At 35.5% G+C, this 18,270-nt stretch overlaps 1 protein-coding gene across 1 annotated transcript in view; it reads left to right on the plus strand.

Moving 5' to 3' along the window:
* The window catches only part of CACNA1D (calcium voltage-gated channel subunit alpha1 D), a gene marked incomplete at its 5' end in the record, with an annotated part of 190,000 nt that overhangs the window by 160,823 nt on the left and 10,907 nt on the right, over positions 1-18,270 (plus strand). Inside the window, 6 exons of the mRNA XM_082768090.1 lie at positions 2,310-2,440; positions 12,083-12,199; positions 13,717-14,078; positions 14,385-14,411; positions 15,260-15,409; positions 17,216-17,379. Coding sequence (XP_082624216.1) covers positions 2,310-2,440; positions 12,083-12,199; positions 13,717-14,078; positions 14,385-14,411; positions 15,260-15,409; positions 17,216-17,379 — 951 coding nt within the window. The remainder of the gene's footprint in view (positions 1-2,309; positions 2,441-12,082; positions 12,200-13,716; positions 14,079-14,384; positions 14,412-15,259; positions 15,410-17,215; positions 17,380-18,270) is intronic.

The following is an 18,270-nucleotide window of genomic DNA, read 5'->3' on the forward strand; positions in this document are numbered from 1 at the left end:
TTTGAAGACATGTCAGGATTTGGCAGAACAGACTCATTAACAAGTAGAAACATTTCCTGCAACAGACTGGTCTTCCAAACAAGATATTTTAAGGCAATTATTATAATTGGTTTTGCTTTGATACCTCTAAAGACAATAAAATGCTGGGAGGATACATCCCTGGTACAATTTTTCTGAAGTTAGAGCCTGTCATGCTTTCTCACATGCACACAACCCACATCAGACATTATAATGAAATGCATCCTGTGAATTCTGGAAGGAGCTTATTTTGAATGGCGAGGATTCATTTTGAGACAGATTGTGTCACAGAGATAAAAATAAGTTTAAATAGTATTACATATGAATTGGATTTCCCCATCATTTTTACTGACACTTCATCACATCATGAAAAAACGGTTACTGAAATTTAAATTAGCAAAAGCTGTCATATTACAGGGAAAAGTGCTATTATTAGTGAGATACATTGGGACGTAAAATTGATAATGCAAAATCACAAGGAGACTGTTTTAATCAAATGTTAATGTATGATATTACACTAGATCACAATCATTTTAAAAAAATTACTTGACAGGGAAAACGCTTAAGAAGATATGCTCATATGTAAAAAACAAAACAAACCAACAGGAAACAAGCAAAAACATCAAGTCTACTAAATCTCCATTAGAGTTAAAGTATGCACAAAGCAAATGACATAAAACTTAAAACAAACAAACAAACAAAAAACACAGCAACAACAAAAAAGCCTGTACTTTCTATCAAACGTGTTTAAAGTGTATCTGAGCACATAAGATTTTCTGCATTCAGCCAAGCAAGTCACGAAGTTGTAACCCAGATCCTGAGATGTGTTAAGCACCTGTCTGACACAACGAGGGTAGCCAGAATGGTAGGAGCTTACTGTCCACTGGGATGTGGGCTATAACTGTGGAGAGAACTTGGACACCTAAAATACATAGCCCTTCCAGTACTAAAGTACTTCCTCCTTCATGTGCAGTACTAGCCAACTAGTAACCATGTTGCAAATGGCTGGCTCTACATATTGCTAAACTCCAGAGAGTAGGAAGCAGAAAGGGAAAAAGATAACTTTGTGCCAGGTAACTCTAGGGGAAAGAAATGTGTGAGAACAAAAGCAATGTTTTTAAATAGAAAACTATTTCTAGTTTTCTGGCAAGCATTACTTATCAAGGCATCAACTTCCACAGCTGAACAATTGAATGGGACTCATAAAACAGACACAAAGTACTTACATGCTGTGAACCAGGAGATTTCAGTATTGTCATAAGGTACCTGTTGTTGAACTTTGAAAACTGGAAATTCGGATTTGGTTCACAACAGTGACTCTGTAAAAAAAAAAATAAAAAAAAATCTATTTTTTACTGCACTGGCTATCTATGTATCTTTTGAACTGTGCAAAATTAACTGTTGCAACTTATTTTCCTATCTATCAGCAAATCAGACCTTATATGATACAATAATGTGGGAAAGCAACATGTCTGTTTCATATTTACTCTTATCATCATTTTCTAGGAGGTGACTAAGGACCAAATCTTCATTTAAACAAGAGCCTCACAGAAAATAAGTGAAATTGTAAAATCCGTGAGATTTTACTCCAGAATCAGCCTTACTGGGTGACAATTAGACAGCAGAAGATACGGTCCAACATGAGTATCAGTAACACTGACCAAATTCAAAGTGGAAGATGTTCAGCTGTTATAGTGAGGATATGACACCAATTAAAAAAAAAAAAAAAAAGAAAAAAAAAAAGTGCATAGCAAAGCAGCCTGTAAAGATACCAAAGTCCTTGTGTAATTAAAACAATACTATATTGATACACTAAGAAAATTTGGCTCAGCAGGAATTAAAAAAAAAAAAAAAAAAAAAAAAAAACATGAAATATGTTATGAGCAAGACCTTTTTCTTATAGAGAGTCACTCTTATAAGCATGTGTAAGTCACAGTAGCTCTTATTTTAATCCATTTATTTCAAGTAACTAAAGCCAATCTTTCAGCTTTTATGAACGTATAAACATGCTTATGTTTTTTTTAGAAACTTACATGAACTTACCTAGAAGTACATGAGACTTGGTAAAGTATTGTATTTCCTTCTTTATTAAGGACACGTTCACCTACCTGACTGAGCCTAAAGTGCTTGCTAAAACATTGCTTTAAGATAGTTACAGATTCCATTACTGTAAGATGAAATCATAGCGCCTATTGCACCCATCACATTTTTTCCCCCAAATCAGATATGAGTGTACAGGCTGTTGACAAATGTGCTGACCTGGGAGAGATCTGTCTGGTCTGTTCATTTAGATGATGAGGTAACCGTGGGGAAGTTCTATGCCACCTTCCTGATACAGGACTACTTTAGGAAATTCAAGAAACGCAAAGAACAAGGACTGGTGGGGAAATATCCTGCGAAGAATACCACGATTGCTCTGCAGGTGATTTTGTTTTTACATTTTAACTAACTATTTTGTGAGCTTACTTGAAATACCAGGTAGATGAATATTGATGATTGTGCAGTGCTGCAACGATTTAATTTAGCTGGGACTCTTTTGGCCCTTGTTCATCAGAAAAGTAAAACGTAACCCTGCTTTTCTCTCTATAACAAGGTAAGTGCAATAAATTATTCTCTGTGAATTACTCAAATGGTAGCAACAATTATAAAATTCCTCAACAAGTATAGTTGATACATCCAAGTCTAAAGTTGCTGAAGTAAAATCAGATAAATGAAGTTCTGAGCTATCATTCTTGTCGTTTTACTCCAACCGTTCAATTTCTTACGTTCTGACAATGTTATAAGCCAATTCTCAGGTAACTTCCTAACAGGTATTACCTCATAATAAAGATGTTTTTATATGGTATTTGCTTCCTAATTCTCATTGTTCTTTTTCTTTTCCATTCATGGTTACTGGTGAAATAAGTTCTTATTAACATTTTTAATGTTTGCACATTTTGAACTTCACTTCCATCAATATATTCTGTACGAAGTAATATTAGCATGCTATATTAATGCCTGTCTCTTAAACCAAGCTGTTAAATGGAACCCAGGACAATAGATTGACTAGTACTACTTGGCCATCTGTTTTTTGGAAAGCCTGCCACAAGCAGTCCATAGAGTATAAATGATCTGAAGGTTATATTTTGAATATTTTTATCCAGTGATACCCTTGGCATTATGAACTTTGAAACATGCAGATGGAAGGCTGCCCTCAAATAATTCCATATATCACACACTGCATCATTTTAATTGGATTATGACTCAACAAACTGCAGTTAATGCTGGCTGGATTCCTACAAACTGTAAAGATATTTAACCTTTCTGATGCAAGTTGAAGACTTTGTTGTGAAAATATCTAAAGGGGGAGGAATGTGTTAATCCATATACCTTTTTCTTTGTTAAAAATCCTGCTTTTTTTTCTCTTTTTCTTTTGTCTAACAAAACAATCTTTGCTGTCTTTAGTGGGCAATTTTTTTCTCATATTTCCTAATAATGTCTCTACCGGGAGCTCTGATACATTTGCTGTTCCAAGTCACGCATTTCTCTACAATAGGCAGAGAAAAATTCATCTCAATGCTTGTTACTGATGTATGAGCACATGGCTTGCTGGGACAATGTGAGCTATATTTGTACATCATCAGAGAGAAAAGAAATAACATGGGAAATGGAAGAGTTAAAAAGGAAAAGGCTGGAAACAGTTGAGAGGAAAGTGAAAGACACGAGATTGTTAGGAAGGAGTTTGCAGACTTTGAGCAGTATTTGGTAATAAGGAGCTCAAAATTAGTTCTAAGCCACAGTATTACAGGTTACCACCTCTGTATTTGAAGTTGTGCATGTAACAGCATAGAAATAAGTAGAGTTTCCAAATGTGAGTATGCTCCATTGTTTATTATCAGATTGTGCTTCCTATTCAATGCCAAAGACAGACAGAAAGATGAAACTGGGAAGAATTAGCACTTTCTCTGTCTTTAGACAAACATTTCTCAGTTCAGAACAGCTAAAAATTGCACCATGAATGCTAGGAAACTGTTTTTTTGTTTTGTTTTCCTTCTGATTAAAACAATGTTCCTGTGGCAATAACATGATTCAAGCTAGTAGATAGGAAGTTGTTTCTTTCTTTCTCCACATTTTCCTGTTATACTTCTGTCTTTCTAATAAATGAATAATAATTCAGCTTCATCTACCAAATATCAGTAGAAAGGCTATTTCAAAGAAACCTGAAACCTATGGTTGGAAAAAAGCCCTGTCTTATGGGGCATTTAAAGGATTAGATGTTTGGACTTGATGATCTTAAGAGTCTTTTCCAACCTAAATGATTCTGATTCCTGTATCTATTTCTCCAAAGTAGATTATCAACAAATGTAACAAGTTAATTTTTTTCTCTTTATCTTGCTGACCAATTTTGCTCAATCAAAAAATGATGTATTGATATGGTCAGAAGAGTTTATTCTGGAATAAAATCTTCCCTATATATATATATATATATATATATATATATTAGAAAGCTACTGCTTATTATATTTTAGCTTCCTTTATAAAAATGTCAGTTATTCAGGAAGACTCACTCAGTCAGTGGGGCTAACAGTAAATTAGATCTCAGTTCTGATAACTGTTCCATCAATTCTATTTGCATTTCATCATGAGTATGATATATAGGCTTGATAGCAGGCATTTTTCTATCCCTTCAGCTGTCAAAATCAAAAATATAGGTTGTCTAACACCACATTTCTGTAGTGGAGGAAGGAGAAAAACATAAAGAGGCACGTTGTGGCACTGCCTAAATATTGTCTCCTGAATTTTTGGAGTTTTATGCTCCAGTCTGTAAGACTCACTCTGTATTGTCTCATTTCTGCCATTTCTCAGTTCCAGTCAAAACACATTTATAGTTAGCATTTATTGAATTTTCCAGAAGAAGGAAAGCTGGATCCTAGATGCCAATGTTCATGATACCAGATATGTGTAGTAAATAAATCACTGAAGGTATCAGACTCTTTGCACATTCAGAGAAAGAAGGGAACTGTAAGAAAAGAAAATTAATATTATGTTCTACCAAAATAACTTATCTGGAAAGAAAGGAATAGAAACTGGGAATATTTAAGATAGCTAACAGTGTAGAAGCTGTAAAATTAGTGTCTTCTAATTAGCGACAAAGTACAGAGTAGCATTTTAATTTATTTTTTAGTCATTAAGACAGGAGTCTTAACAAATGAAGATGTGAAACTTTCACCCTTTGCTTTCATATTATTTGGTTACATGAGACAAATTGCCTGTTGTGTCAAGAGAATTTCAGTGGTAGTCCCCTTGCCATTTTTGCATCAGAACCTTGACACAACTGGAATAAAGACAATGGCTTCTTCTGATAATAGGCTTGAGAAATGTTTGAGGGGGAGAAGCAGCAAAGTTTGGGTTGAGTAAGACCATTGGAATGGAGTTCCTGGCAAAACTAGATTTGCTTTGTGAATCTCCAGCAGGCAGGAATTCCCCTTCTTACCCTGCAGTGATTGCATTCAGGGTGATTTTTGTTCTGTATAGCTCAGTTTGTCCTCAAGGCTGCAGCATTTGTAGTTAGCCTAACAAAAGCTGCTCTTTGGAAAAGAAGAGGAAGCACTCTAAAACATGAAGTGGGTCTCCAGAGTTTATCTACTTAGGCTGCTGAGTAAAGTCTTTTTGCCATGAAGTTTCAAATTCCTCCTCAGTCAGAAAAGTGTATTTCAAGTTATAACCAATAGCATTTGGTCTAAACTTGCGTATTGTCATTGAAACCATCTTCAGAAATAGTATAATGATGTTCCTTGGAACAACAACAGGCTAGAATGTTTTCTGCAGATTCAGGAGTTTTCAGTCCTTATGAAGGGAAGAAAAGCAGCTAGTTCTCAAATGATAGGTGACCAGTTTGCGTTAGCTATCTACTGACATTTTTGTTGTTATACACACTTTTAGGACATGAGACACAAAATTCTTTGGGGGTGAATTGCTCATAGTGCCTTTCTTATTCTATTAATCAATATTTATGCAATTAGAATGAATACATTCTTGGGATAAAACCAGAAAATTATATTTGTAGCAGTAGTTTAGGAGATGTCTTTTTGTGGTGATGGAAAAATGTATTGAGCCAAACAGTAGTCACATTGCTGGTGAAAATAAATGTTAAGTGAAGCATGATCAGGTTTAATTACTTTCATCTGTTAATTAGAGTAAATGAATTAATTTGATGCTCTTTTTACTAGGGAACGTGTGCTCTAAACTATATAACATTTGCATCTGTATTTCACATTTATTTACACACAATCCACTTTGTTAATATCTGCAAATAAAAGTTAATGGATATTTCCCTTCACATCATAAGGACACAAGCTCAATTTATTGAGCTGAACTTGATCTTGGGAATGTGCTTTGGGTTAAGTTAATTATGCTTTTTATCTATGAAAATATTGTAAGTAATATCAACCCTACAGGAAACTTGAGAGAAGGTAGACCTCTAGTAGGCATCTATTGAGGGGTTAATATGCTTTGTTCGAGTTCAATTTAATTGTCTTCTGTGTTCATGTTGCATTCAGAGAAGGGCTTAGCTTCACAGGAGTCACAGTTTGACTGAAAGCACGGAGCTTTTGTGCCATTGTAGAGCAGTGCACTCAGCCTCGGTGTTAAGAGGGTGGGCTCAATGAAGATGAGGAACACTGGGGAATCAAGACTTGGCTACTACATCTCTTATGTTCACTGCTATAGCGTAGGTCTATTTAGATATTTTTCTGCATGCTTATTTTCTTACTTTACTAGTTCTGGCATTGTGTTCCATTCTTACTGCCTTCAGGTTATTTTATGCTGTGACAGTGCATCTGTTGTGGTTTTTTGTTCTTTTTGATTTTCTTTGCTATAAAATAAACAGCTATTAAAAATGTGTTCATTATCACATTCATTATACAGCAGTTCATATGAACAGTTTCATAGTCATATACTTTCAGTACTCTGAAACTCTTAAGACATTAGCATTTAGAATTCATGTTTATGCTTTATTTCAGATCTAATTAGTTTATATAGCAATATGCGTAACTATCCAGCATTCTTCTAAAATCTGTGAAGCATATTATACAAGTGTCTGCCATTTCATGATATCACTATAAAATGCCTCAAGTAGGGAGAATTGTTTGTTTTATGTGACTAGAACTACTGTGGTGATTGTGATTCTTATTATTTAGACTGTTGTGTTTACTCAGCTTAAAATAAGCTCAAACTTCATCTGTGTGTAGGTTGCATGATGCCTCTAAATGGATGTACACTGAGTTCAGATATAGGGAAAATTATCTTTGTGCAGTTCCAGTATTCATAAACCTTTATTTTTTTTTCTAAAAGTTGTGACTCTGAAGTCTTGCATTATACACAAACTTCTCAACATAAAATGTGAATCTAAAATGGTGCTACTGTTTTATGAATACTACAGATGCATAAAATTAATCTTAAAACTATTTAGCATTTGTTAAAAGCAATCTTTTTGAAATATTTAACTTCTTAATATTTTCATGCTTAATTTGACTTTTAAATATTTTTGCATTTTGGCATGTGATACTTTTCAAGTATATTTAGGTTCTGAATGACCAATTGAGAACTATAGTTATTAATCATATGACAATTTCACCACTGAGGGACACCTACAGTTCTATTCCTTTAAATTTAAAGGCACACATGTCATCTCAGTGCTGTGTCAGACATGGGGGCATTGCTAATTGTCTCTAGAGCTGCTGTTTAGCACACAGCACTGATGTATTAGTGCTTTGTGCCATCTTGAAAACATTGCAGGTGCTATTATGCCTCATAAAGCACAGCTGTACAGAATTATTGTGTTAATTTGAAGTCATCTTGTGTATTTAGAGGAAAGCCTATTTAAAGACATGCTTGGTTTTATTATGTAATTATGTTTGGTGCACTCTGTGTCATGAAATAACTAACTATTGGTCTGATATATCTCATATTTCCCATGCCTAGAATGAACAAATTAAACAAAAAAAAAGGCATCAAAAATAAATTTTGGAGAGAAAATGTCTGAATAAGAAAGAGCTTTTATTTTTTGCAAATTTGTAGTGAAATGTATAGAATAGAATTAGAGTCAAACAAATACAGTAGCATGTATCTCTTCTATTCCACTACTTCAAAGAAATGTCAACAAAATGGAACAATATGAATAGAACCAACAGATGTCCTTTTGCAGAAGAGCGTGAATAATTCAGTGGTGCAGTTTTGGAAAAAACAAAACAAAAACCCACTATTTTTTCCACTCACATATCCACTAAGCAAAAATATTTGTGAATAGCAAATAATGATACTCTGTGTTGGAAAGTTAGAGATAACAGAACTGAAGAGTTGTGTGTTCTGTAATAATCTGGTATTATTAATGCATTTTCTTAGAAAACTGATCCGTTTGACTGATTTAACAACCTTGAACCAAGCAAGTTTCCAGACTGGTGAGCTGAGATGGATATTAGACATACATACGATGGTAGAACTGACCCCATGCTTCTTGAAATAATGTGATTTATATTTTGACCATCAAAAAATAGGAAATAAAATTATACTTATTCACATTTATATTTATTTAGGGAATAACTTTAAAGGTGTTTTTACTGATGAAATAGCATAAAATAATCTTGAAGCTTCCTTTAAGGAAAGGCAAAAATTCTCTGGACAGGAGAAAATCTGCAGAAATCAAGAATCTGTCTTAAGAAGTAGATATAAAGGATAAAAGGTAGACTACAGAGAGTGTCACGCCTTCAGCAACCATTACTAACTAAATGAAATGTTATGAAAAGTCTTATATCAGTCTTCAATTCCTACCAGTTGTTCCGTTTATGGAAAATAAAAAGGATTTAACTGTGATTTCCTTTCGTCTGCAGCTCTGACAAGCCATGTGAGGAAGTAGTTTCTGTATAGCACTAAAATTTGACATTTAAAAAAAATAAAAAAAAAAAGTCATTTTATTATGATGCCTCAGAAATGTGGCTGGTCTTGATTCATTATATGTATATATATATAACACAAAATGTTTATGAAGTTCTTAGGGAAGTAGTTGCCTGCTATGGACTTCAGCAGTTGTAGGAACAAAGAAACAAGCACTCCTCCCTGAAAAATGCAAGTAAATCACTGTCCACAGAAGGACAGTGCGTAGTTCCATTGTCCCTGTAGGGTTCTTGCTGTGAGTAGGCTAAACTGGTCAATATTGCAGGGGAAAATGTGTATCAGAAGGACCTTATTTTCCTTTTCAACTAATGGAAAGATGTGGGAAGGGTTGGTCTGATTTTGTGTTGTTTTGTGATATTATTTTTTATTTAAGAGATCTTTGATTTGCTTCTAAAGTACTTGAAGGTAAAAGTCAAACATTTATCAGCCCATGATTTCTTTGTGATCTTCACAGAAGACCTGAAATGTAGTTCAGAGGAGGGATATTCCTACTGGCAGACAAGTACCAGTGCCTGCCTTTTTACATCAGCCCAACTTCAGTGAAGTTGACTGATATAATGAGGGGTTGTCTTCTCACCACTAAGAGCTTACCATGAGAGTTTATCTCATGGTGCAGAGCCCTCCTGCTGTAAAAATTCATAGATTGCTTAGAATACTTTTCAAATGCTCCATGTAAAATGTGGCAGTACATGGGAGTAGTCACTGACAGACTTAGCAAAGTCAATCCGGGTGATTCAGTTGGAGCAAATAACCTAACAGATATTTTAATTCTGCAAGCAGGTGTTGCTTGTAGAACCTATGGCTTTGGTACTGGATGTCAGTAAATAAAGCTGATTGTTTGAGTACACTTTGAAAAGTGTACTCTTACATACTGTGATTCAGGTTTTAATTTTCTGCTGGTGACTGTCATTGCAAAGGGTCTGTCACAGGAAAATTAGTATTACTGAGGAGAGATGAGATGATAAAAGCTGCCTGCTCTTATTTATTCTTTTTAAGAGGGAGTAATTCACCAAGAAATATACCAGAAGGAAGTGGGAAATGTAATTACATGATTATTAGATATGTTCCTGCCAAACATTTGCCTTTTCTCAGTTTTCAGGTATATATTTATGGGACTTTGTCACAATTTGGCATACAGGAACATAAGCTAGTAGTTTTTGCTAGAGATAAAAAGTATAATATTGCTGTCTGAGAGCATTGCATTCAGAGAAGGGCTTAGCTTGAAGGGAGTTGGGGTTTGACCGAAAGCATAGAGCTTTTGTGCTCTATTTTGTGCAGTGTGCTCAGCCTCAGAGGGTGGGTTGATGAAGATGAGGAACACTGGGGAATCGAGATTTGGCTGCTACATCTCTCACATTCACTGCAATAGTGTAGGTCTAATCAGCTATTTTTCTGCATGCATATTTTCTTATTTTAGTACTTCTGGCATTGTGTTCTGTTCTTACTACAGTTTATGTTATAGTGTCGGTGATTTGGAAGTGTAAGTGATTACTCTCACTAGTGACAGAGCAACCAAAATATAGTAGTAATCCTCTGCTAAATAAATACTAAAGCCTTTGGTCTATTTTGAAATTTGTACCTGGGAGTGTTAATTCTACTTCCCTTTAGAACCTTACAAAGTGATGCCATTAGCAACCTTGCTAAACTTGACTATGTAATTAGCACAGGAAGTGAGAAAAAGCACAGCGCATTCATGAAAAGTATGTTGCACATTAACTCCCTAGTAAATGATTTTAGAGACCTGTTCTATTACAACATAACTCTCAAAGATCATTCTTGAGGAAGAAAATGTAATTGCCAAGTTCACATAGCTAATGTGATTATTCAAGCACCATTTTCAGGAGGTGAAACACCAGTAGAGTGAAACCTGAGCAAGAAACTGTGTATCAGCACAGGCTGATACAATGCTTTTTAGTTCTTCCCTTTCCAGGTTCTGGTTGCCCACACTGCATAAATGCAATTTTGCTCCCCAGCAAACTGGCTGTTCCCACTGGGGTCTAAAAGCTGGGTGCAGTGCTGCAGCGAGCTCCCAGGAATGTGTGTGATGGGCAGCAGGAATGGGACCCAGCCATGCCTGGTACCTGCCAAGGCCCTCCAGCTCAGTCTGTGCTCTGAAACATGCAAAATGCTCCACCCATCTCCATGCCACCCCAGGAGAAGTAACGTGCCCCAATGGGCTGGTCAGCCTTCACGTCTGTATCAAAAATGCACAGAAAGATGATAAATCAGGCTTTTAGATCGTGATTGTGTCAAGTGCCATGCACGCTCTTTATATGTGTAAGTGTAGCACTAGTAAAGGGGTAAAAAAAAATTGATTTCTTCTGAACCTGAGAAGAAAAAAAAGAGTTGGGGAGAACAAGGTTGTGGTTTTTTGTTTGTTTGTTTTTCTTTACACAGTGGCAGCCAGAGTTAAAATAGGAAAAATATCATCTTTTCAGAGTAGGTAAGGCATACAGAAGCACGGAATTGTTGGGCATAAGGATGCTGTCTGTTTTCTCTGTGATGTGTAGGGGTCTCTTCGGCAGTTCTAGCACAGACACTCTTGCTAAAAATTCCTTTTGATAGTAGGCTTGAGAAGGAATATGAACCTTCTCAATACATGCTGAGGCCCCTGCTGCTGTAGCTGGATGGATTTCTGTTCTACACTGAAGGTTCACATCTGTACCTGTGGGCAGCACAGATGAGCTGGAATTATTTCACTGCTTTCTTTACAGTCTGAGCTCTGCTAAAACTGCTATTGCTGGAGCAAAGATCCTCTTGTGTTTCCTGCATGGACACAGGCTGCAAACACGTTTTTAACATTAAATATACATCTTTTTGAAATACGTTTTATTAAAGTACTTGTTGATTGCTTATAATTTCTTGTAAGATGAATTTTGTTTCCGTAGGGTTCCATAAACATCAGTGGTCCTTTAGTCAGGATCTACACAGTGGTAATAAGGACACTTCACTTCAGCAGGACTGTACTGGACTACAAGCCTTTTATTAATGACAGTAAAGAGACATAGTAGGATGCATCATCTATGAATATCAGAATACAAAAATGTGTTAACTGTTTTTTAGTAATTTTACATGTCTGTGACTATAGAAGAATTTGCATTCCTAATATGTTATGATATTGTGATTGATTTAGGCAGGACTAAGGACACTTCACGATATCGGTCCTGAAATACGCCGAGCTATATCCTGTGACTTGCAAGATGATGAACCGGAGGAAAATAATCCAGAGGAGGAGGAGAATGTTTATAAAGTAATGTCAGAACACAGCTCTGTGACTTCTATGTTGTTAATGTTGTGTTATGTAATATAAGGTTTATAGAATGAGTTTATCCCCGAATGTAGAAGAAGAATAAAAGCCTCAAACCAGAAAATGTAAATATTTAATAAACACTTGTAAATGTAAATATTTAATAAACATCAAGTATGTTTTATGTCTATCTAGAAAAATGGTATTACCAGGACAACTGCATCTCATCATAAATTTAGGAAGGAGTTCCAGCAAGAGTCATTCTTCTGCTCCTAATTTCTTCTCCCTAATTCTTATTTTTTCTTTAGTAATTCCTAAGAAATGTGTGAGTCTTGCATGTGCCTATGAAGACAGCTCAAACTGAGATAGTGGCAAGGTTTAAACAGTAAATGTCTTAACATCTGCAGTGGTGGGTAGGAAGAAGAGATGAACAGGAAAACCATAAGAGTTGCAGAGCTGCATATTTTAAAAGAATGCCTAGAATTGCACAGAAGTCAACTCACAAATGCCAGTTCCACTTTCCTGTGAGGGATATCAATAAGAATTAATTGGGGAAAAAAGTTTGGTTTTCCTCTTTTATGCTTTAGCTATTCAGGCTAATGGTGAGCACTTAAAGTTGGTATTGTAACCAGCAAATTGTTTTTCAGCTAGCAAGAAAACTTAATTCTTTGCAATGTTTCAGAAGTAGATGTAAAGGCATGTTCCTGCAGTAATTGTCAGAAGCTCATAGTTTGCTGTCCTTTACAAAAAGAGGAGGATGTGGTACTGGAGATAGTGGTGCAGTGACCATCAGTAGATGCATTTCTCTGCCAACCATCATTACCTCCTGTCTTCTCTAGATTGAGCTTCAATTCTGAGCTGTCATCCAAGACACACCCCTGGCTAGACAGGGAGGCTACATAATCTGGGTTAGATGTAAAAGAGAGCTGCATGTCATAGTCATAATTTATCACTTAATTCTTTCTCATCATCCATTTCACTCTCAGGACTGATAAAGAGTTACTGCTCTTTCTTATATCTCTGCAAGAAGAAAGAATGGAACCACTGAAGCTTAATGCTATCTACTTGAGATATGCTTGCAAACTGTTGCATGGCACTCCATCCTGTCTGAGTGACACCTGTTGCAAACCAATGCTCTGAGAAAATAGGAGAGAATTCCACCAAAGTGTTCTCAGAAATTACACAGTCCTGTCCCTTTTTGAGGAATTTGGTGCATGTTCTTCATGTATGAGAATCTAGGTTTCTCTTGTGTAACAAAACACAGAGTAAGCTGGATGTCACATTAAGTTGTATGGAAAAAGAAAAATGTTCGCTAATTTGACTCTGAAATACAAATACTGTCATTAGCACAATCACATCTCTATCACTTCAGCAGATCCCATCTGAATCATCATATATTAGAAAGAAAAATCACGTTTATTTGATACTTTGTATGCATGTTGGAGAGAAGTAAGTCATTGCTGTCAGAAAATGTTTTTTGTACCTGATGTTATTTTTTTCTTTCTCTTCCCCTAAAATAGAGGAATGGTGCCCTCTTTGGCAACCACATAAACCATATTAGCAGTGACAGACGAGATTCATTTCAACAGATCAACACCACACACCGTCCTTTACATGTTCAACGGCCTTCAATTCCATCTGCAAGTGATACTGAGAAAAATCCATATCCAGGAAATTCTATATACCACAATCATCATAACCACAACTCAGTAGGAAAGCAAGTTCCAAACTCAACAAATGCCAATCTCAATAATGCCAATGTGTCCAAAGTTGTCCATGGAAAACACACAACTTTTGGAAATCATGAGCATAGATCTGAAAATGGTTACCATTCATACTCCAGAGCTGATCATGAGAAGCGTAGAAGGCCAAGCAGTAGAAGGTAAACTTACGAAAATAATATTTGCTTTTAAATTAATGTATATGTTTTAAATCCACTATAAGAAAAATTGTGCTGCATTAAACTAATTCATATATTTAGCTTCATTTCAGTTCCCTATTACTGTACAAAACTTAAACTATAGCTTTGATATGTGGGAAAATGGTGTAACTTTAATAAGGTTTGAAAATAGTCATTTTATTTAAAATGAAATTATTACAGTACAGACAATGTAATCACCAATGGATTTCTCAAAGCTACCTGATTTTAAAGTATCTTTCTCCATAATTTCATGGCTTACCTGGATAGAACCCGCTACTATGAAACATACATTAGGTGAGTTTACTTTGTTCTGATATAATTCAAAAGCACAAAGTAGATTTTTTTTTTCTTTGTTCATTTAAAGAAGCAGTGTGGTTCTCCAGACTAACTGCATGACAATGAATATGCTGATAAATTAACGTGAAGAATGCTAAGTCAGATTGTCCACTGTTCTAAAAGGGTAAACTTCTCTTATAGTTCAAAACTATTCAAACCCTCCTAAAGTCTGCACAGGTTTGTGCAGTTTTCAGCAAACAAAAGATCACACCTGGTGGTAGTCCTTGTGTAAGACTGACTTGCGTAAATTGGAAAAAAAATGATGTTAGCTTTTGTAAATACTTCTATGTATGATCCCATTTATAAGGGGCCCAAAATGTATCCTGGCCTTGTATCTGGATATTTTCTAAGACAAGATTTTAAAATTAGATGTAGTCCATTATTTGAAGTGCATTGCTAAATGTGCGTTCAGTTGTAGCTTTTAGTGTCTAGATTTGGACACGCATTTTTCTTGGAAGAACCTCAGTGAATGCTCCTTAATATTTTAGCTATGTGGTAACCTTCCAAGATTTGAGAGAGGCTGTTTTTCTACCAAGTACTTTGAATTTATATTTTGTAAAAATGTCTTAAATGTATTCAACTTCGCAGAACATCCCCATGTTAATTATTTTCATATTTGTACCATAAACAAAGAAAGGAAGGCCATGAAGAAACAGGTAAACTGCTTCTATTCTGAACTGTAGTTCTACAGAATTTACTATAAAGTCACATTCTGCCTGAGTTGTTAATTCTTTTTTATTGAATGCACCTTCAAAGAGCTATGTCTAAACTATAATCAGTCCCAAGTATTTGTTTGCTGCTTATAGGTCTGACTCTGGTGATGGACGTCGACCTACTATTTGCCGTGAAGAACGTGAAGTTCGAGACTATTGCAATGATGATCATTATTTGGGAGAACAGGAATATTTTAGTGGAGAAGAATATTATGAGGAAGACAGCATGTTATCAGGAAGCAGGTGAGGATATTTGTTAAACTGAGAAAAGATTTCAGGAACATATGTATGTATACATATATGCTCCACTAAGAGTACTTACAGTGAAAATTTTCTAATGAGGTTAATACTCCACAACTGCTGGTAAGTGAAATGGTGAATAGAAATAGCGTAGGTTCAGCAAACCTTTGTGTTTGACATCAAGTGCTAGATTCAGCAAAAGTTCTGTACAAGATTTTAAGCAAAGCAGAAAGTTCATTTGAACAGAGTATAAACTAGTATAAAGTTGTGCATAACCAAATAAGCCTTTTGTTTATAAACAAAATTTCAATTACAGTGGAATTAAGGGTTAAGGTCAGCTAAAGGAACTTTTAGAAATGGTTTTCTTCTTGTAGTATTAGCTTAACTGATGAATTGGATGTCTTTCTTTTGAAAATTTTCATTATTACCACTTTATTAATAATGTTCCTCTCAGCACCATTTTCTGTCTCCCTGATACAATCACTGTCACATTTTCCTAGCCTTTAGGTGATTGGAATTGATAGTTTTTATGGTTTGTTCATATGTTTTATGGAAACATCATAGATTGCATTTCAGTCAGATTATTGGCATTTGTTACACATTTGTATTACTGAACAATGTGCAGACTTGTATTGACCAGACTCCCCTTGCTGTAACTGCACAGTTCTCATTTTGTAACCCAGTTCCTCTTGGTTTTCTCACTCATTTGTGTTTTCTCTGGCCAAAACTCAGAATAGTAGCCTAGCTAATTGTGGTATTTTTGTCACGTAGGGTTAGTTTGTGTTTTTTTTTCAAGGTCCAGTTGTGTGTAACAACTGTTACCTGATTGTTTGTTTTTAACTCCTTTGATCTTTGCATTTAATAACTTAATTTTAAGGGGGAAAAAAAAAGCCTTAATTTAATTTTGACAAATCAAAGCTTTTCACTGCAGCTTTGTTTCACACAGTCTTCAGAAGTGGACTGGGATAGGATTTCCTAACTTTAGAAGAGTGGTTCCTAAGTTACTTTGGCTTGAGTATTACTGCTGTGATGTGGCTTCAGCAATGTCGCATCTTAACCTTTCATTTGGACTTAAAAGATTGTCAGTAGATTGTGGTGTTCTTCCTCACAATAGCTGTGCTTCCCTCTGATGAGTAAATTTAACAACTGCTCAAAAGTAGTAGAGGAGTTTATTGCCTTTTATTTTAGAGCCATAAAAGAATACACACAAGTGACAGACACTCTTTATTCTCCTCCTCCTCTCCTATCTTTTTTGCCATCTGAATTTTGACAAGATTGGCACACTCATGTGCATCTTGTTGGATTGCACAGAAGCCAAGATTTGCATAAAAACTAAGTTATACAGAATTCTCAAGCCACTCATTTTGATATGATAATTACAGCCAAATAATAACCTTACAGGATTTCATTTTTGACAAGTATCCAAGTGTATAAGGCTGAGTTCCATTCTCTGGGTTTCTGTGTTCCATAGCTAGGATTCGCAAAAGAGAATGGCAGGAGCAGAACAGAATATTGTTTTTGTCTTTTAAGCAATTTATATTTTAGCTTGTAATGGTAAAAATTACTTCACTGAAAATATACTGATAAAAAATTAATCTGAGAATTTATTATGTAATTATACTGATAGAAATGTTCATGCTCACTATCTCAAAATCAGTTTGCATACAGAACATGGGTTTTAAAACTGAGTCATGTAATTGTATAATGCAGTTATACTTGGTTTTGTTTGGTTATCTTCTAGAAAACACCTAAATAGATCAACTTACAGAAACTCTGAAATAACATTTACTTTATTGTACTTTAACTCAGGCATATATATGATTACCACTGTAGACATCACTGCCATGACTCAGATTTTGAGAGACCAAAAGGTTACCATCACCCACATGGGTTTTTTGAAGAAGATGATTCACAGACCTGTTATGATACAAAAAGATCTCCTAGGAGACGGCTGCTACCTCCAACACCGACACGTAAGTACATTAAGAACAATTTGTTTGCAAACCCAGAATTATTTAAATTTATTTAAAAAATAATCCAGTTTCAAAATGCTTCTTTGTAAACTGGATTTAAAACAAGACATTTCTCGATTAATGTTGCTAGCAGATTACTGTGTACAGCAGAAGAACCTATCCATCCTGAGACATTGCTCAACCTAGAGATCCTGGCACACAAGTCAGCCTTTTTAATATCTCTTGCCTCACTCATGCAGTAATATGAAAATAATTGATTTAACTGCTAGTTTTAACTTGAATCGGTAAATGAAGAGAAAGTAAGGTAGAACGCAGCAGTAGTTTTCTCTGAAACTTTGATCAGAGGAATTCAGTCTGTGCCCCCTTATCCAGACCCACGGATGTGCTGTGCTGCTGTTATCCCTCTGGAACACCTCTGGACCTGCTGGCACGTCCCCATCTCTTGGCAGACATGCTGCTTACTGGCACTGGGACCGCTTCCATTTATATCTTTACCTCTTGCTGCTTTAGTAAACAGTAGACTGAAATATAGCAGTTTTCAAGGAAAACAGAACCAAGAGAGAGCTTAATGGTGTGGGGTTGTGGGTTTTTTGATAGTTTTTGTTTTGTTTTTCTGCCCAAAGAACTTTGGAATGCCTTTAGGTTTTTAATGTGTATCTCAAATCCCTGTGAAAAATAACAGCATTATCCTGGACCAAGCATCTATCTGAGATTTACACTGGAAATTCACTCTGCCATCTGTAGAAAGTACCTTAAAATTCTGTGCTGCTCCTGATTGGGAAAACGTTTCAGTGTATAGATTGAATAATTTTTGCCAACATATGTTTTTACTCATTTCTTTAACTGTTTTTTCTTTTAGTTCTCAGATCCTTCACTTGGTTTCCCTTCCTC

The sequence above is a fragment of the Aythya marila genome (genome assembly GCF_965140915.1).
Source record: "Aythya marila genome assembly, chromosome: 10".
NCBI classification, from domain to species: Eukaryota; Metazoa; Chordata; class Aves; order Anseriformes; family Anatidae; genus Aythya; species Aythya marila.